General features: G+C 34.9%; 1 protein-coding gene across 1 annotated transcript; it reads left to right on the forward strand.

Annotated features, from left to right (window-relative positions):
* Nucleotides 1–9,935: 9,935 nt before the first annotated feature.
* LOC137387618 (probable flavin-containing monoamine oxidase B) lies at nt 9,936–20,456 on the forward strand. Its single transcript, XM_068074093.1, has 3 exons — nt 9,936–10,156; nt 16,923–17,938; nt 19,857–20,456. Exons 1-3 carry the CDS (start codon nt 9,963–9,965, stop codon nt 20,168–20,170), a joined length of 1,524 nt encoding a protein of 507 aa, XP_067930194.1. The 5' UTR covers nt 9,936–9,962; the 3' UTR covers nt 20,171–20,456.
* The last annotated feature ends 1,117 nt before the right edge of the window (nt 20,457–21,573 follow it).

The following is a 21,573-nucleotide window of genomic DNA, read 5'->3' on the forward strand; positions in this document are numbered from 1 at the left end:
AGAGAGCAAAATATAGGCGACATCCGCTTCGCCCATATTAGGGCTAAATTTATCCTCCAAAGGTTCTGATGAGCCATTTAAAAAATAGGCCATTCGCTTCTATTTGAACGCCGCCTCCAATTGACCACCCCATAGAGGAGAGGTTGAAAAATAGAACGCCATGGCGTTCACTTAGATATCTTACAGTAAACTAATTGATTTGTGACTGAGAGTTGTCTAGTTCAACGAATGAGCTAATAGACATTAGCTTCTCATATATATCTATGTATATATATATATAGATATATATATATATTTTTCAAAGTTTTTTATCTGTGATTCAGTCTGTCCATCTATAGCAATTAGTATCTAGCAATAACAAATCTATATCACCTGTATGAACTTTTTGTTTACCAGGCAATTACCTAACCAATTAAGCTATGCAAGATGCGATGGAATCATCAGGTGATATGAGTTGTTATCTGGGTTAAAATATGCTTAGCACTCTGCACTATGCAGCAACTATATTACCTGCTAGTGTTTACAAGCTGTTTTTAATACCTGTGCAGCACCGGACATTTGGCTAGTCTGTCATACACCAAAGTCTAGTATGTTTGTATACACAGTTTCGTCATACTTTCTGCTTTTTAAATAGGACTACATTGTAGACTGTGCAGCTTACATTCTTAACACACAACAATCTGAAGATGTAGAGAGGCTTTTTCTTTGCACCCGTTCTCCAGAACGTTGCAATTTCTTGTCATTAGTGAGTTGGTCTTTGGATTGTAAAACTTTATTGAATTGAGTATACTGGTATATTGAACATATAGAAGAACTTTCCGTAACTGTGGAGCTCACTCTAGTCATATCAACTGAAATGAGGCAGTTACACATTTTTAGTTATGTACTAGCAGCAAGCTCAGTCATGCCAAATGTTTTTTTTTCAATCAGATACCATGTAGGTTTAAAAACTGGTTCTCAGAAACCAGATATAAATTTGAAACCAAATATTTTTGCAACCTCATAGCAGGCATGGAGCATAAGTTTGTGAAATTTAAATGAATTTGGCCAAAAAATGTGGAAATTTATAACGTTTATGGAAGCCAACACACAATGTCAAAGTAAAAGTTATTACGATAAATGTAGAATCTTTTCACTGATGAAATTTCTGTCGTTTTAGCTTGCTAGCGCAGATTAATGCTTTTAGAAAATCAAGCAGAAACAAAAGATGATAGCTCAGCCAAATGTTTAGAGCTAGCTCTGTAATTTGATGCATTTTGTTTGTTTATTTGTGTAATTTATTTTATTCAGTTTTTTCTGAAAAAAAAACGAAGAATGAATTAAAAACTATAGACCAAAAAACATGTTTGTTACAGCTGACAAAGTTACCAAGTACCAAAAGTACAAAATTATCGCAAACTTGTAGCTGATTATTTTCTCAGCTGACTGATTTCTAAAAAAACTGTACTATACAATACTACCAATAATACAAAAACGCCACAACTGACAAAATTGAGTCCGTTGTATTGATTGACCAACAAATTGCATGCAAACTCTACCTTAATGACAGAATTGAACAGGACTTGAGTCAAAAATTGTGAGCTTGTAGATACTTACATCTTATCAGTAGTGGCAGGCAATTTAAAAAGTAAACTGATTGTGATGACGGGCTGGAACTATGCACCGACCCGCCTAAAAACTTTGAAAACATGAAAAAGATAGTTTGTAAAATATTTAAAGAATGCCGCTCTAAAAATAGCAATTGAGGCAAACATGAAAACTGTCAGTTTTCTAGATGTCACTTGTGATTTAAGCAAAGACTCATACAGCCCCTAGGCTACACCTAATAATACTATTTTGTATGTACATAGACTGAGCAACCACTCCCCTTAACATAAATAAAAGACTGAACAAAATTTCTTCTGACAAATAAGCTTTTAACAAGGTAAAGCAACCGTACCAGACAGCAATGACAAGTAGCAGATACCTACTTTTAAAAATACAATCCTAGCTGAAAAAGAAAATTCGACAACAAATCATAGTTTGGTATAATCCATCATTTAACTCAAATGTAAAAACTAACATAGGAAAAGGGTTTTTGACTTTAATCACAAGTCATTTTTGAAGACATATCTCTTCTCCTACATGAACTATTTTACAAAAATATCCTTACATTGAGCTATTCTACAATGCTTAATATTAAAAACAAATTAGACCAACATAGCAAAAGATTACTTCCCAAGCAATCAACAACTGACATTGAAAATTTGAATGTACAACTAAATCAGGCTGTTCACCTAACAATAATTGTCGTCAAAAAAAGCATGGTATAAAAAGCGCAAGTGAAAAGACTAGACAATAAGATTTTGAAACTTAAGTAGGACTTTGGGAAATTGACTTTAAAACAAGATACTGTAACTATACGACCAGTATAAATAGTAGCTCTAGCAGACCTCCTACAGAACTTGGCATTGAATGACAGAGATATAGACTGAAAACTGGACAATTCTAAAACAGGCCTAAATCTTACAGCAACTTAAGTAAAAAGTGCAATTTGTGCCCATCAGAAAAATTCTACATTGTGAACAAACCTGACATGTCAACACTTGATAAAAGAACAGAAGTTGCCCAATCCTGTATTTATTCTAAGAGTTATCTTCTCTGTAATTTTACAACAAAAAAAGCCAATCAGTAGAAGAAGGAATTCTCTAATTCTGTGACAAAGAGGGTTATTTGAAAAGCTACCAACTTCTTTTAGTTCATATCTATAGCCTGATGACTGCTCAAGTACAAAGCTGTCAGTAGCTAACCAAGCATACTGCTTGGAAGGTTTACAAAAGCAGCGGTAGTAGAGAGTCACCTTGATCGATGCCATGCTTGATTTTAACACTCGCCAGCTTTTTGCCATTAGGCTTGTGTTCCATTTCCTAAAGCGTTATTGGCATTGCGATGTGTAGTAGAAGAGCAAGATAAAGTTTTGTAGAGGGTTGTCCAGCCTTAGGTACAGCCAAAAGAGGTAGTCAGCCCAAGCCATAGCAAGATCGGTATGCCTTTTCTTGCTACCATGACAGACTATTCAATTCATCACCAACCGGTGTTTATCTCTTCAAATTTTGCACCCATATTTTTCCAAGCACTGGCCATATGCTGACTTATGTGCTTTTCCAGTTTGTCTGCAACTTTTCCTGAAAACATTTTTCAGGTAGTGGACAAACCGGTCCTGGTTATTGTTTGGTATTTCTTAAAAATCAGCTCCTGCCTTGGGTCTTTTATCAGGATTACAGTTTTTTATGTCAGCCATTTTGGATGATTAGCTTCTTCTATCAAGTATTTTATCTACTTTGTCTTTGTGATGTGCAGAAATTTCAGTTTCATCAACCAGAAGGCTTGGATAATGGCTGGTTCATGGGCTGCTCTGTTATGCTCCACTCTGCACTTAATGTTGGTTTTGCTGATGTTGAGCCTTTGATGGGCACAATGTATTGTTGGGCCTCTTTGAGCATCTTTAGCCAATCAGCAGTGGTGTTATTAATAACCTCTTTTTGCCAGATTGCTTTTTCAGAATTTTGAGTTCTTAAATTTTGAGGACCTGGCATTAACCTCTGCTGTTCATCTTAGAAATGAAAAGACATTCTTGCTAGGTTATGGGTAAACAGTGTGTTTATTCTTTTGTTATATAAGTCCTCTGTGTACTGCTCCCGCTGAGCTGAGAATGCTGTTAGCTGCTGTTTGGCAGATTCTAGAGCTTCCTTTGGGGCTTCTCTATTTGGACACTGCAAATATAAGGTTGACCTTATACTGAGTCTGCAAACTTTCTTGCCCAAGCTTTCAATATTAATTTCAAGCCTCACTTACCAAGATAGAATGACTGGCAAGGTTTATTGCACATCTCATCTAAGATGATGGTTGTCATATTGTAGATTGGTGCATTATTCTCAGTGATTGATTGACAATATATTTTAGTGGTTTTAGGTATGGCCTTGCTAACTTTCTGTAAAGATATCCTGCTTTTAAGGTCAGCAGTGGCTGGCATATTTTCGGTGATCTTGTCTTTAAGCTTTTGTACCCTTGCATCAAAAGTATCAGGTGCAAGGTTCGAATTTTCATCAGTAGATGAGCTAACACTTGAGGCTGTGCATGTTCTCACAGTGTGTTTGAGCACACACTACTGATTAGTGTGGCTCATTTGGGTCATCTCTCTAAACTCACCTACCTCAACTTGCAATTTCAGCTGTTTTCATATGTTGTTGCTTTTCTGTGCAAAAGGTTTTTTAGCAGTCAGAGGTACTTCAGGGTGCATATTTATCCACATTGTAGCCTCCTCTTCATATAGCTTTTCTTTTGAGGCTCACTCACGAATTAGCATGTTTTAAATCAGCAGTAGGTTTGTGATGTCATAGCTAAGGTTTGTTCAGCCATGCCACTGTGTACCTCACCAATGGGTCCAAATAAGCATGGAAAATATGACTATTTGAAGGCCTTATCTAAATGTTGGGTGTCAGGGTGGCCTAGTGGTAGTGCCTTTGACTGTAAATCATGGGATTGGTAGTTCGATTCCTGCTTAATGCCGATCTGACAAAAAGCTCTCAGCAAGCTTTCAATCCTACATTGATGGGCTTTTCAGATCTAGACCCAAATTTGGTGACCCTGTGTACGACACTGACAATGTTGGCATGTTTAAGATCCATCTCTGCCCTTTGCACATTGGGCATGTAAAATGACTACTTGGCTCTATCAGACTTAATGTGGTGCAATATGCATCCCTTCAGGTTAATCTGACAATTCCAGAAGGAGCCCTTGATAAGTGTTAGGACCACCCAAGGTGGCTTATAAAAACTAGCCCTGGTGGTGTATTTCTTTACTAGAGAACATGAGAACACTACCAAGTGTTATCACCACTTGACAGAGCCATGCCGTTACTTTACTTTATCTAAATGTTTCTGAACATATCTTAGTAAACAAACCGTGTTTTATTTGTGTGCGCATACATGTATGAATGAGCTGAATTAGTCATTACTGTTTAATAGAGTGCTCATTGAACAATGCTTAAAGTAATGTATAGTTGAATATAACAAATATTATTAAAATTTGTATTAATTGTAAAATTTGAGATGTATTAAAATGCATTAAAATGAATAATTAAGTGTAATTGCTTGATTACAACATCATGTTGAATTTTTTTCAGTGTGTCGCTAGATGAAATGTCAGTTAGAGTGATGACCATGTGGTCAAGCCCTCAACATACGATCACCTCAGCATATGAATCTTTTTAATATACAAAATCAAAGATGAGCAAACATTTGTCATTCTAAACATTTTTATAAATAAAAATGTAATAGCTAGTAAACAAACTACTTGAAAGCAATATAACATAAGTAATTTAGGTTACCTTAGATATGTTGTAAATCTAGTGCAAGTTACAAATGAAATGTTGGCCACTTACTCATGAATAAGGATTGCTGAGCAGACACTTCCCGTCGCTTGTCTCTAATGTCAAATTATCATAAGAACTATTTTACTGAGTATTGCTTCATTAATTTTGTTTTTTCCAGAATGTTTAAGCTTTTGTTTATGATTATTTTATAGTTTTATGTAATATACTTATTTTAAAAAATTTTATTAAAAATTTAAAACCTTTTCTCACTGACGAAACTTTGTGGATTGATGTGCAGCCCAAAAGTCTAAAACATTCTTTTCCATCATCGAGGTTTTTTTCATTCAACTTATTGGTGTCACCTTCCATAGGAAAATCTATATAGTAAACTGTATCATAGTCTCTTAAACTCGGCTGTCATTTTATTTGAGTATGTGAGGGTTCGGTGTATCTAGGTTTGTGTATCTAGGATGATTCAAACAAAGTGCACTGCATTTATATAAAATCATTTTTGGCTACTTTACGGCCTATTTAGCATACAACGACCATATTGAAACTTGGCATTATTTAGTTTGACTGTCGATCCAACGGTTGCTATTCTGACAATGGATGGCTGTCCGTTGAAACCGACAATGACTTGCGTCTTAGCAGATGCATGCTTGGGTCAAGCAGTATGGTAGAGAAAAGGTGATCCTGATCTCGCTATCTGCTACTTCTAGAACTGTCATATTAAACGGAAGGATGCCTTGCCCAAAATGTACAGTCTGACAGAACCAGATAGCTATTTCATTTGCTTGATGAGTGAAGGACAGAGGGGGATCTGTAACACGCCCACAATGTCACTGTGGTACACAGGGCCTCCAAGTTATGGTCTAAATCCACAAAAAACCAGCAATTAAAGGTTGAAAGCTTGCTGAGAGCTTTTTGTCAGATCAGCATTAGGCAGAACTCGATCCACCAACCTGATGTCTGATAGCCTAAATGCTACCACTAGGCCACCCTGACACCCATACATTCTGATCATGGTATATAATATGATACAAGTATAAAAATAATGTAGACACTAAATAAATACGGCTAATGCATGCGGTAGGTACATACAGACGATGTATACAGTAGGTACATACATATGATGTATGCAGTAGGTTCATACAGATGATGTATACAGTAGGTGCCCACAGATGATGTAAACAGTAGGTACCCACAGATGATGTAAACAGTAGGTACCCACAGATGATGTATACAGTAGGTACCCACAGATGATGTAAGCAGTAGGTACCCACAGATGATGTAAACAGTAGGTACATACAGATGATGTAAACAGTAGGTACCCACAGATGATGTATACAGTAGCTACATACAGGCGACATATACAGTAGGTACATACAGACGATATATACAGTAGGTACCCACAGATGATGTAAACAGTAGGTACATACAGATGATGTAAATAGTGGGTACCCACAGATGATGTATACAGTAGGTACCCAGAGATGATGTATACAATAGGTACCCACAGATGATTTATGGGGTTGAATAAAATAGTGGTATAACATCCAATTAGAGGTTTTACAGTAATCTCGTTTCATGCATTTATTGAATTGATGTCTTCACAGGCATTCATAAAGTAAATGTTTCTAATTATCACGAACACAAAACGGTTTTATTTTAAGTTCAAATAAACAAAAAAATGTTAATAATAATTTACAGGTTTTTTAACATACTAAAATTTCGATATATCGCCAATCGTCTATTTGGAAATTGTGAAGTTCTATCCTCATCTTAACAACCTGTCATGTTCTCAAGAACCCCTTACACGATTCTATTGTTAGCCGCAACCCCTTTTCCCCTTTCATTCTGAAGACCTTTACAGCATTTACGTGGTCATGAAATTAAGGCTAACAACAAATGTTTATATTCCGGCACCCATCTATTCCCCACGAATGTCTCTAAAGAACAACCTGCTTATGTTCATAGGAGAAGAGCTGTAATTATTGCATGTGTGTCTGTGAGTGTGTACAATCGAGTTGGCAATAGACTTTAGAGTTTAGTAGATGCATTCATTAGATCTGGCTGACATTTTTTGCGCATAAACATGACAGTGTGTCGCAGCCGAAACTACTCGGTTTTTTTAACTTTTTTGTCTTTTTGTTTGTTTCGCGGCTTAAGCGGTGAACCAGGCTTAAAATAAACTCTCGCTTAATAAACATTGTAATTATGTAACCTTTTTTCAAGCATTTAATGTTTTCCTTTGGTAGTTATATAATCGTGAAAATCAAGTGTTAGCATAAATAACATAATGTACCTAAATATCGCTTGCAATGAGCCAATTGATGAAATGCCAGAGATACATTTCAAGAGCAACTTGAGTTCATACATAACAACTACCGTGAAACCTCTAATTGCATGCGACAGTTTATTAGTACAATCACAAATTTCAACCTTGACACTATGCATGTATTTTCACCAATGCTGGCTTAAGTATTAGTTCTAGCTACCTGACAAAGAAGGTGTTACATAATACATTACATAATGCAATGCAAACCACAAACAGCATGGCGCTCTAGTTTTCAACCTTTCTCACATAGTGGGGGTCAAATGGTGGTGGCGTTCAACTAGAGGTCTTACGGTAACTGCAATATGTGCTTTTATACGTAGTAATTTGGAGAGGTATATGACGTGCTGTAAACAGCTGACACATTTCTCACTAATTAGATAACAAGGTACCAATATCAAAGATATAAGCTGTACAAGTTGCCATTATTTAACAGGAGGCTTGTTAAATAATGACAACTGGACATACTGACGCTGACACCCAGGCTCTGTCAAGTGGCAGTCTCTCTGCATGTTGTTACTTGTGTGCGCAAACCTCAATTTCATATACTTTGTTTGTATATGTGCTGCTCAAATATATATTTGCATTGATGATACACACGGTGTATTTATTCTTGCGGAGACTAAAAGGAACCAGCACATTCCTTTACAATACCTATTGTACTGCTCAAGCTGCTTTCCAAGTGTTCTGACAACCTTTGAGGAGTGCTTTAAGTTAGGCATAAGAATACATTTTGATACAAACAAATTGATGAGGCAGTATGTCTATTCCTAAGGTCTGATTTTTAGTGAGTGTCAGTAATCACTCAAAAAGCTTTTGATGTACCAATACAGTGATTTGAAACACTTTTTTAAACTTTTGTTCAGCTCTTTTTAGAGAATAGTTTAAAATAGCAGTAAATTCTGAGTCATTAGCAGTCAAATATTTTCTAAATAAAACTTTTTTGTATTCAAAGTTCTATTTACAATATATTAGCCTTAGCTCTGCAATAGTTCTTTAATTCCAAGAAGCAGAAGTTCATAGTATCTGCAAAAACTTTGTACAAAAATCATAAAGAGTAAAATTTGCAAAACTCGTTTGGTTCCAAATAAGTGACTCATCAAATAATATGGGAAACAATATTTTACAAAAGTTGATAGCTAATGATATATATAAAATTATTATTTTGTGTTATGGAATGTAAAGTAACTCCTATTCATTTCATGGCTGAAGCGCATGAAAGAACTGTTGAGTAAACTTGTTAAAGAGTTTGTTTGTAGTAATAGTGCAGCTGACACAGTAATAAGAAAAAAATAACAAGCTTTTCATTTTGCTTTTTGTTATTGTACACAAATTTTAATTCCACAGAAGTTGCAAATTACAGAGCTTGACAGGTTTTTTTGCTGCTCATTCAATTGTGAAAAATGCAGAATTGGCGTTATCTTTCAACAACTGACCACTAGAGGCTATATTGTAACAATACTATAGAAACGTTTTCTGAAATGCTATGTTTTATTGTTTTATTATACAGGGGTACAAAAGACATTTTATTTAAAAAAAAGAAACTTGCAGATTATCAAAAAAACACTTCTCTTCCCCATCATAAGGGGTCTAGAGGATAAAAGAAGAAGATGGAGACGAAGAAAATAAAACATGAAGGGAAAGTTTGAAGCAACTATGCTATCATAGAAATCCAAGGTCAAGTAGGTCAAATGGCCAAATAGCCTAGCCTGACCTATTGTTAAACTGCATGCTCGTTTTGCAAAATTCCACAATACAAAAATTTATCCCAAATAATGTGGTCACTTTCGTTTACCATGGCGAAGGATAGCCTTATTTTCATTGCTCCATTACAAGGTCAACAGTCTATGCATTTTCGTATTATACTAAAATGCATAGACTATTGACCTTGTAATGGTGCAATGAAATAACTTGCTAGCTATAATAGCTGGCAAGTTATTTTGGGCATGGAAAAGCTTGTCAGTATACAGGGGAGGTAATTCTTAAACAACCTTGTAGATAGAAGATCTCAAGAGTAGACAGTGAACCGCATAAATTAAGCTTTTGTGCAACGAAGCCAACTCATTTTTCGTAGTAGCTCAGGCTATGATATCAGCTTACCTACATTGCTTACTGCCTAATCAATACCCGTGCATCTGAGGCACGCTATGCTACTGTATGCCGGCCTGCATAGCCTCTATTTGTTGACATAAGCTCAGGGAGCGTAGCTTGTATTTGACTGCACACACAGCACTTGTATATGTAACGTTAGTCAGCAAAGAGGCTAAATAGAAAATGGCTAGTAATGAACCGGTGGAATACGATGTTGTCATCATTGGGGGTGGTATAGCAGGGCTCTATACAGCATGGAGACTAGCAAACTCTACCAACCTCAAAATCCTGGTTTTGGAAGCAACCAACAGGCTGGGTGGGCGGTTTTTAACCTGTGAGATGCCTGGAGGATTTTGTGCCGACATGGGTGCTATGAGGTAAGGAGCAGATGCTTGAAGACAAACTCGGACAAAGTTTTAGCAGATTCTTTTAAGTGTCAGTCTTTTTCTATTATTTACAATTGATTTTGATGCTTGAAGTGTTTAAACTGTCAGAATATTTCAAGATTAAAATCGACTTAAATTAATCACAGTAGAAATGCTAAAAGACTAAAATACAACACTCTGGTAGGAAACTGTTGCGAGAGCTACTTATCCTTCAAAGATGTTCTTTAGAAAAACACAGCTGCATAGAACAATTGTTTAGACCCCATGAGTTGTCTAGACATGTAAAAGTCTGTAAATGGAAGTTCGAAGACGCGAGAGTCGATTGCACCAACCTAAAGTGTAGAGAAACCTGCTTCAGCAGGCGATAGTTAGGCTTTTACCTAAACAGACCCACCTAGAGTCTTAAAGTTTTAACGCTAAAATAGCTGAAAAAAGGTTAATTATTAATTTTGAAGTGTATTTTTTAGAATGTTATCAATACATCAATTATCAATAATTAATATAAAAATCTTGGTTTGTAGACCAAACGATGTTAACAAAACGTGTCTCATGTGTTTACTCAAAATGTTAGCCAATGCCTACCAATTTACCATAGGACAGGTTTATAGGGGCAACTCTAGCTCCTGGTCAGTAGTCAGCAGATGCTAACCAGGGTATTTAGTTTTTTTAATTCTCAACTCTGAACTGCGAGGCAGCAGCCGGATGCTTCAGGACATTAATGTTTGTCAAGGTGTATCAAAATGGTGGAATCACAGTATAGGCTAATCATGCATGCTGGTGTTTTATTTTCCACTTGTCATATCATGTCATAATCTTTAATTGTGATGAAGTAACATCTGTTGACATGTATGTAGATGCCTTTAAGGCTATTTGCAATGAGTTTTTTTTATGATTTTAGTCAATAAAGTAAAGTTTATAGCTAGTAGCTCATTATTGGCCGTAACCGTAACTGTCAAAAAATGGAGCGATTATCTTTGCGTTAACAGACACTAGCCTACAGGCCTAACAAATATGCTGTCATAACTATGTGTCAAGCGAGATGCTGCCTGCATCGGTTCCTATATCAATTGTTATGCACTATAAACATCTCTTACTAAACTTGGCTTAAATTACCTCATTCGCAGTCTTTGACACAGTTTATCAGACAAATGGTTGATGCAGTAGAAATCAATGAAAGTTAGTGTAAATACAAGTAGGTTGTAGTAAGCGTAAATACAAGTGGGTTGAAGCAAGTGTAAATGCAAGTGTAATTTCGTAAGTGTAAATACAAGTAGATTGTAGGATGGGTAAATACAAGTGCATTAGACCCTCGGTTCTCAAACATAATCCATTTCAAAAGGTTGTTTGAAAACCGAGTTTTACGAGATCCGAAGCAATTTTTTCCATTAGAATTAATGTATGAAAATTTTCATCTGTTCCAAGTCGAGAAAACAACTTCGGCAAAGCATTTTTCTAACATTTCACACTATAAACTGTACTGTATACTGCATATAATAAATAAAAACGGGTTGATATAAATGGTCTTAGTTTTAAAAAAAATGTTCTATCTATGATGATGAAAAAGAAAACAAGAAGTAAACATTTCATACTTTTTGCTCTTAAAACATCAAAAGCAATAGGTACCAAAAATTTCAAAAATTGATAATGGAACAGCAAAAATGCAGCAGATAAGTTACATCAAAGCTCATGTGAAAAGGAAAATATAAATAGCAATGGCATGTTTACTTCACTTCTTTGAAGGAGAATCCTCCTCCGAAACAATTTAGGGTAAATCGACTAGAGGAGTTGTCTCCCTAACAAATCGTTTCCGTAGAGGAGACATCGTCCCAGATGATTCCTTCCTTTTTGTAAAAATTTTGTTTCTATTTTTGTAAAGAATTTACGCAGTGTAACTTGCTTCTCAGAAGTGTTTTCATGCTGTTTCCAGAGCTTTTGCAAATGTTCAAATCCGAAGAGCATGCTCCGGTTTGGTCGAAAACCAAATTTATGTTCGAAATCCTAGACAAACGAATCTCAAATGTTTTGGTCAAAAATGGAGTTGGTCAAGAACCGAAGCGTTTGAGAACCGAAGTTCTACGGTAGATTGAAATAAGTGTAAATTCAAGCGGACATAAGTAAGGTAGATACAGCTAAGATACATACAAGATAAATACAGATAGATTGTAGCAAATGTAAATATAAGTGGAGCAGGGTAAGTGGCAATACCAGCAAACTGAAGCGTAAATGTAAGTGGATTGAAGCACATATAAGAGCACACATAACAAGCTATGACCGACTTTGTATAAAGTTCTTTTTCTGACAACTATACGATCAGCAAGGCTAAAAGAGAGAGACCAACCATAACTAAGACAAGGCCTACAAATGTATATTTACTCTAGTCACTATGTATAGACAATAGTTTAAACAATCAAACAAACAGTAACCGTACTTACAGTGATTGCTTATCCATTGATGTCACTCAAAGAGATTTAGACAGCTTTTAGCAGAGATAGACATTGCTGCTGTCCCAGGGGTATCTTTCCGACTTCCAGTCGTTTTTACCATCTTGAAAAATGGTAGTCACTTCACAAAACCCTTTATTATCTGTTTAAAGATGAACTTTCGCAAAATCCTAGTAGACTATCAGAAGGTATCGGTATTCTTTTATCATTTCCGATTATTTTTTATGTTTGAGCTGATCTGAAAACCAGGATGTTTCAAGATTAAAATCAACTAAATTTGATCATGATTAAAATGCTCAGATGAGAAATATGTGCAAAATATGTGCGAAATGGCTAATTCATTCAAGTTGCAGCGTTATGCATTCTGTCAGCCTCTTGTCCAAGTGTAAATATAGACTTTCGCTTCAGTCTGAGCATTTTAACTGCAATCAAGTTTTGTTTATTTTAATCTTAAACATCCTGACAGTCAGACCACCTCAAACATAAAAAATAATCGCAAATGATAGAAAAATACTGATACTTTCTGATGAAACCTACTAAGATTTTCTGTAAGTTCAAGTGTCAGGTGGCATGAAACTTACGTTTCAACATCAATAGTTTGTAAAGTAGCAGTATTTTTCTTTGAAATGATATGTTTAGTTTTTTACAATTTGGTAGAAATTTGATGCAAAGAATAGTAAACACTTCATCTTGCTTGTTAGTTTGCAATTAGGGTACCCAATGCTAGCGACAGATTCTGGCAAAATTTGTAATATCGATGCTTTATACCAGATCTGGATACAAATTATTTTTAGGTCAATTTTGACTGTTTTAATGTGTCAAGGCTTCTTTAAGCTTATATATTTAAAATTTTTTTTGGCTGTGAAAGGTGAGTTGAATCGCTCAGTTTTTGCATTACAAGATGACTGACTAATAAGTTACAGTTATTGGTGAATGAGTCGCATTCTAATCGAAAGTATTTTGGCAAGACCTGGATTAGCAATCAGGGTCTGTGATACATAAAAGATAAATAATTTTGATACAATTTGATGAGAATTAGCAAGCAAATATAAACATTCTATCTACATTGTATCTATGAGCAGACAATTCCGAGTGTTATACTAATTTTTAAGATTTGGCTATGTGACAATGAGCAGACAACTATTGAGCATTGCTAGCCTATTTTGTGTAAAAACATAAATAATGTGAGCAAACAACTCCTAGTTTTTACTAGATCTTTGTAAAGATAATGCTCATTGCTAGTATATTTTGTGTATGCTGGTATGAGTTATTCTAATGGCTCCATGTGAACATGCTTTTAATAGTCAGAGAGACACAATCTACTTAACTAGCAGCTGTTGTTTAACTAGCAGCTGTTGTTTAACTAGCAGCTGTTGTTTAACTAGCAGCTGTTGTTTAACTAGCAGCTGTTATTTAACTAGCAGCTGTTGTTTAACTAGCAGCTGTTGTTTAACTAGCAGCTGTTGTTTAACTAGCAGCTGTTGTTTAACTAGCAGCTGTTGTTTAACTAGCAGCTGTTGTTTAACTAGCAGCTGTTGTTTAACTAGCAGCTGTTGTTTAACTAGCAGCTGTTGTTTAACTAGCAGCTGTTGTTTAACTAGCAGCTGTTGTTTAACTAGCAGCTGTTGTTTAACTAGCAGCTGTTGTTTAACTAGCAGCTGTTGTTTAACTAGCAGCTGTTGTTTAACTAGCAGCTGTTGTTTAACTAGCAGCTGTTGTTTAACTAGCAGCTGTTGTTTAACTAGCAGCTGTTGTTTAACTAGCAGCTGTTGTTTAACTAGCAGCTGTTGTTTAACTAGCAGCTGTTGTTTAACTAGCAGCTGTTATTTAACTAGCAGCTGTTGTTTAACTAGCAGCTGTTGTTTAACTAGCAGCTGTTGTTTAACTAGCAGCTGTTGTTTAACTAGCAGCTGTTGTTTAACTAGCAGCTGTTGTTTAACTAGCAGATGTTGTTTAACTAGCAGCTGTTGTTTAACTAGCAGCTGTTGTTTAACTAGCAGCTGTTGTTTAACTAGCAGCTGTTGTTTAACTAGCAGCTGTTGTTTAACTAGCAGCTGTTGTTTAACTAGCAGCTGTTGTTTAACTAGCAGCTGTTGTTTAACTAGCAGCTGTTGTTTAACTAGCAGCTGTTGTTTAACTAGCAGCTGTTGTTTAACTAGCAGCTGTTGTTTAACTAGCAGCTGTTGTTTAACTAGCAGCTGTTGTTTAACTAGCAGCTGTTGTTTAACTAGCAGCTGTTGTTTAACTAGCAGCTGTTGTTTAACTAGCAGCTGTTGTTTAACTAGCAGCTGTTGTTTAACTAGCAGCTGTTGTTTAACTAGCAGCTGTTGTTTAACTAGCAACTGTTGTTTAACTAGCAGCTGTTGTTTAACTAGCAGCTGTTGTTTAACTAGCAGCTGTTGTTTAACTAGCAGCTGTTGTTTAACTAGCAGCTGTTGTTTAACTAGCAGCTGTTGTTTAACTAGCAGCTGTTGTTTAACTAGCAGCTGTTGTTTAACTAGCAGCTGTTGTTTGACTTGAAGATTTTTTGGTTATCCTTGTTTTAGCAAAACTTTAAAATATTTTTAATGGTATTGTTTTGCTTTGTGTTCCAAGTTATTTTTAGATTGCGTTATTTTCCCATGTAAAATAATAAAAGCTTTTTTTCTATTATTTTAGAGGTGAAATATAGAGAAATGCCAAAATTTCAGTTAAGACACATGACAACTTATGACAACTCTTAAAATAAAAAATTAATATTATATTTTTGATTTTTTCTGCCTTTTTTTACGTTGAGAATGGTTTAGGTGTAGCTTTTAATGGTAAATATGACTTCATTCGCTGAATTCGGCTTACAACATAAATAATTTACAGCGCAAATAAATGGGTGTTAAATAACAAATTTTAGATGAACAATATAAAAATCTCAAGGTCTCATATACTGTAGATTAATGCGTTTCATAAGCCTTAAATCTTCAAAACAAAATTGATGAGCCAAAAACATAAAATTGAGCTCTTTCTCTAAATTGTCACTTGTAGCAGTTTTCACCACAGCTACATGTATATAAGGTTAGTTTTGTAAATGTAGACAACTATATGATATAAATTATATTGTAAGTTTGAAATAATAATGTTAAAGCTGTGGTTTGTCATTACTCTGCATAGAGATGATGCTATTTGCTTAGGATAGCATCCCGATCATTTCATTGTGATGGAATCATATAGTTGTAGTAAAAAAATTAAATATTTAAACAAACAATTTACACTGAGTTCTAGAAGTAAACAAGTCAGAACTTCAGAGAAGTAATTTTCCATGATTCCATCACAATAAAATGATCGGGATGCTATCCTAAGCAAATAGCATCATCTCTATGCAGAGTAATGACAAACCACAGCTTTAACATTATTATCTTCAGAGAAAATTACTTCTCAGAAGTTCTGACTTGTTTACTTCTAGAACTCAGTGTAAATTGTTTGTTTAAATATTTAATTTCTTTACTACAACTATATAAATCTCAAAGTTTGTCGCCTATCTAGTAAAATTGATTAAAATTATAGCGGCTAAAGTCTAAGAGTGAAAATTCCACATTGCAAATAATTTGATATTACCACAGTATACTATCCAAACTGCTAGTGCATTCATTACATCCGATAAAATAATCAGACATAAAACTCTTGCGGTCATTAACTAGCAAGGTTAACAGTTATGCTTGAACTATTATTAAGCCGTCTACAAACATGGTAATTGTTTTAGAAAAGGTAAGCTTGATTTTAGTATCTTACCATGTAAGTTAATCAAACTCATTGAGTAATTTGTAGGGCAATTGTTTTATTACCCTACAAATTTTACCTATTATTGTAACTATTTTACCCAATTACCCTGTTTGATTACCCGATGCAACACCGGAAATTTGGCTAATTATCAGTAAGATTATTTGATAAACACATTGACTGAATCTGGCATTTAGAAAAACCTGGATTAGCTTTAGCTTTAGGTAGTTTTTATGCAATTTGATGAAAATTAGCAAAGTATAAACATTCTATCAACCCATGGACAGACAACTTCTATGTGTTACTATAAAAATTCCTGAAATTTGGCTATGTATCAATGAGCTGACATTTGGATTATAGGCTTGGATTATAGGATTATAATCCAAGTATTTGGATTATATGCTGGTGTTTTATTCCAGGTGTGTTCATGCTCAGGAAATTTTAGAGTTCTACGTAATTATGGATTTTTAAAGATGTATAATGTAATCCACAGTGATTTTGGGAACATTAAAAAATCACAAAATTATTGTTACCTTTACTAAATTCTTTTCTAATGTCTTTTGCAGGTACAGCTCAACGTGTAACCCAATACTTCAAGCGCTCATCGATAAACTAAATGTGTCTACTTACACACTAATTCAGAATCCGACCACTAAAAACAAATTCAGTAGTTTTTTCAGAAACAAGCACATGAGCAGCATGGAGGAAATGAGAGAGATGTTTTCGATTTCCGATGAAGATTTGCCATATGCTAGAGCAGCGTTCTCTCTGTTTTTCGGTCCTTCAGAAAAAGGATTTGATTTCATGTCAAGCGGTGATGGCAACTTTGGGACCGCCGTTGACAAGTTGACCGGTCAGAAAGCTCAAGATATGAGTTTAGCCAGCTTCCTTCTGCAATCAAACAACCCTCAACTTTTGGGTCTGGCCGATAGTCTTTATCCCCCTCCTGAATGGACAGTCGCATTGGCATCTGGCTTCCTCAATACACTTTCCAAAAATTGGAGTGAGGTAAAAATGGTTGAGGGAGGCTATGAGAAGATAATTACCGTTATAGCAAGCGTCCTTAGCAAATACGAGAATGTAGAGATAAAGCTTGGAAAGCGAGTCAAGTCAGTGATGGAAGATCACAACACGTTCACTGTAAAGTTAGATGATGGCCTTTCGTATAGTTGCAAAAAAGTTTTTTTTGCATGCAGTTATGTCGGAATGAAAAGCATTACGTTGGAGCAACAAGAGAGACAGGCAAAGTTTCAAGAGATGATGAATAAAGTTGACATGTTACCAAATGTAAAAGTTTTTCTAACCTATTCGAGGGCGTGGTGGGAAGATAACGGCATGTATGAAGGCACTGTTGCAACTGATTGGCCAAATCGATACGTCGTATTGTTCGGCGAGAAATCTAAGACTGATTCGTTTGCCACTATTCTTGCATCGTTCAAATCAACAAACTCAAAGCTGTACTTGGATTTAGATATCGAGTCTAATGAGCGGTTTGTTAACACGGCTGGTAAAGTTCCCAGCGAACTGGTGCCGAGCAAGTTACTCGTTCAACAAGTGCACACCGGGCTCAAGAGAATACTGGGTGAGTTAGCAACTTGTGAACATTTGGAGTTGGCTGCCCATTAAATGTATGTAGAGTGTTCCATGTTCCAGCTAGATCAGAGCTTGTAAAAATATAAAACTTTGTTTTTTAAAGTAGTATTATTTTTAACTTTGTTAAAACTTTTGATTAAGGTTGTAATAGATAACAAACAGCTCAAGCTAAAGCACATTAATTTATTTTTATTTGTGATCTTTTAGAAAAAAATCACCTTCGAAAACTGCATAAGCTTTTACAAAGTTCAAGTACTTATCAAGGCGTTTCTAAAAGTGAGCATATAAATAAAGATTAATTTAATAATAATAATTTAATAAAAATTATATTGATAAAAATATAGCTAAATTTAAGTTTTCCTAATGAACAAAAGCTATAAATGCTTTTTGTGTCATAAACGTTACATGACTAGCTTGCTAGCTTATACAAAAAGCCAAATATAGTTTTCTAGCAAAGGTTACAGCTCATGAACAAATATATTGTTTGCTTGTTAACAAAATATGCTGTGCTTTATACAAGCTCTTTAGTAATGTTGTGTATATAACAGTCTTATGTAAAAAATGTTTGGCAGTCTGTTTCTTTGCAATAAACCAGAAAGCTTAAAACACAACAATGAAGTAACAGCTTAATTTTACTTTAAAAATATTTTTACCAGCAAATAAGTATAATATGAATAACATCTTGTTTAAATTTGTCAATTCTGTCCTGTGACTATATACAGACTGCTGAAAACTACATTTTACATAAATACAGTTGCATATTACTAACAAACAGAAGCTTTATTCTGTAAGATAAGTCACTGCTAAAAGCTGAAACAATCAATAAACTAGACTGTCTCTTCCAGCTTTGAAGTTCACCAACATCAAAAATTGTTTGTTATTACAATGTCTTTGCCAAAGGTTTGTGCATGCTAGAACCAATTCTGAACAGTGCTAAAGACAAAAATGCTGCTAGGCCACGTAACCTGCATTAGATAGTGGACAATAATAATAATGAAAAACGTGTAAAGCATTGAAAAATAAAACATAAAAATTAAAGTCCCAATCACAAACAACATAAGGAGGAGATAAAACAACACAACAAAGTTTGCATTAAGCACTACTCAATGCATTAAGTATTGCTCATTTTATTAAGCACTAAGCACTGCATTAGGCATTGCACATTGTATTAAGCGTTACGTACTGTATTAAGTATTGTTCATATTATTAAGCAGTACTCGCTGCATTAAGTATTGCTCATTGCATTAAGCATTGCTCATGGTATTAACCACTACTTACTGTATTAAGCATTGCTCATTGTATTAAACATTGCTCACTGCATTAAGTATGGCTCATTTTATTAAGCATTGCTCACTGCATTAGGCATTGTTTATTGTATTAAGCATTGCTCGCTACACTAAGTATTGCTCATTGTATTAAACACTAATCAATGTATTAGGCATTACCCATTGTATTAAGCATTACTTACTGTATTAAGTATTGCTCATTGCATTAAGCACTACTCACTGCATTAAGTATTGCTCACTGTATTAAGCATTGCTTGCAATTTACAAACTCAGGACAAAACATAAAACAAGACTAGTTATTCATGGACTTGGTGGTGTTTAAAGAATTTTAGAGTTTAAAAACATGAAAAGTTTTATCTGCATCGAGTAGATATTTGTAATGACAGTACACAGTACAAAGTTAAATTGAATTAAAAGCTAAAATGAATTAAATAGCAATTACATGCCTAAAAGATCTATAACAATATGATAAGATATGCCACATAGTGTTTTGAAGATATGACCTTACTGTTCCTTAAGTGTTGTCTTTCAGGAACAGACAACTCTATGTTCAATGCTCGAATCTCTCATTAGGCAAAGCACATTGACCAGTATTTATCATATTGTTGTATATTGTTGTAGGCTGCCCAGATTTGGAAGAGGAACCTGTCTGCGCTGCCAGAATGTTTTGGGGTACAAAAACATACGCTGGTTCAACATCTCATCCCAGGTGCGGTGTGGACAGCAATGCGCTGCACTGGGAGAGCCTCAAGCCTTTTGATGACTCTGACATGTTTATCACCAGCGATGTATTTGCTGCTTGGGATAAGAATGGAGCCAATGTAGGCTTCGCTGATATTTCACTGCTCACCACAGAGAGAATTCTAGCAAACCATTTTGGTCTCGAGCCAATCATTCCTGGCCTTTGCCTTCAGAATCCTTGGCCTTCGACATAGCTTGTCTCATATGGAACACCTTCCAGGGCTATTTCCAAAGTTGTAGAGCAAAAGTAACATGACTCTGAAATACTGTTGGAATAGCAATTAGCAGTTAGCATTAGCAATAGTTAGAGCAGAATTAGCAATTACTGTTTCGCTTTTTACTTTTTATGACAAACTGCAATGATCTTGCCATTTTTAAAAACATTGTTCAACGCTCAAATAAGTGCTATTGGCTAAATTACGCTTCTCAAAGTTGCTAGATTTTACTTGATAGTTTAGTTCCCAATAAAAATGCACAGAATTATTACCTATTTGCTCTGTTTAATGTTTCACTAGTTTCTAGGCTATTTTTTTCCTCTTCTCATTTTATTAAACGTTTAATACATTTAGACTTGTTATTTAATTTTAAAATGATTGACAAGTCAAAAGCAAAAGTCTAATAGTTTGTTAGAAATGCAAGAAAACACACAGTAGATAGTCTCATTTGACCACCCGCACTTCTAATTGTTGCAGTGTTTACAAGAATATTATTGACAATAATGCTAATAATAATGATAACAATAATAATAAGGATATTATTGGATTCAGTTGTAGTTCAAGTAGATTCAGTATTAGAGATGAAAAAAGAAAAACTAAAAATTCGTCATAAAACAAGACCATCAGTATCAGTTGCAAGGAAAGCAAAAGACATGCGGATCAGAATTATTTCTTTTAGCATTTTTGTTTAACATTTAAAATGTATTCAGAAAAAAGCTTATTTTTGACAGTTTATTTCACATGGTGGTTACCTTTTTTCAACTGTTTTTTCCATATTTTGATATATTTTTAGTATTTAGCATTATCTGTGGCAATCTCCATATATACTGACCATATCACCTGAACTGCCTTCAAAGGTAACTTAATACCAACAGCTTTTAGCAGCTAAATTGAATTTTACTTATAACTTGCAACAGATGTATTAACTTTTATCAGAGATGCACATAACATGGTCCTTGATAAGATGACTTGCTTGCAAAACCTAAATCCTACTTTTAGTAAGCTGCTTTTTCACATTATTTTTTCAATCACTGCTTTTCTCATGCAGATAAAATCATAAAGAGTATTGGACTCTAGATCAACATCCTTATGCAATAATAGAGTTTGCAATTACCAATAGAGTGGTCGGCACTTTCAGTGGCCACCTCGGAACTGAACAAAAATGGCCACTATAACCAGTGGCAGCCAAACTTTTAAAAAAATATGTAAAAACCTTTGTTTTCATTGTTTAAAATGTTCATCCATTTGTTCCAAAGTAACACAAAATCATTCATTTCAGAGTCAGCAAAACATGAGTGATCACTAGAATGATTTCAAATCGATTGGCAACCATTGTCAGTCTTTTGTTGCATTGGTGAGAATGCCTTTCTTAAATGGTCTTC

Source organism: Watersipora subatra, chromosome 2 (assembly GCF_963576615.1).
Source record: "Watersipora subatra chromosome 2, tzWatSuba1.1, whole genome shotgun sequence".
Lineage (NCBI taxonomy): Eukaryota > Metazoa > Bryozoa > Gymnolaemata > Cheilostomatida > Watersiporidae > Watersipora > Watersipora subatra.

Bases quoted from the DNA above. Each gene is read 5' to 3' on its own strand.
- LOC137387618 (XM_068074093.1), top strand. From the start codon at position 9,963: ATGGCTAGTAATGAACCGGTGGAATACGATGTTGTCATCATTGGGGGT. The intron at 10,157-16,922 runs GTAAGGAGCAGA...TGTCTTTTGCAG, and splicing joins GCCGACATGGGTGCTATGAG to GTACAGCTCAACGTGTAACC. The intron at 17,939-19,856 runs GTGAGTTAGCAA...ATATTGTTGTAG, and splicing joins CGGGCTCAAGAGAATACTGG to GCTGCCCAGATTTGGAAGAG.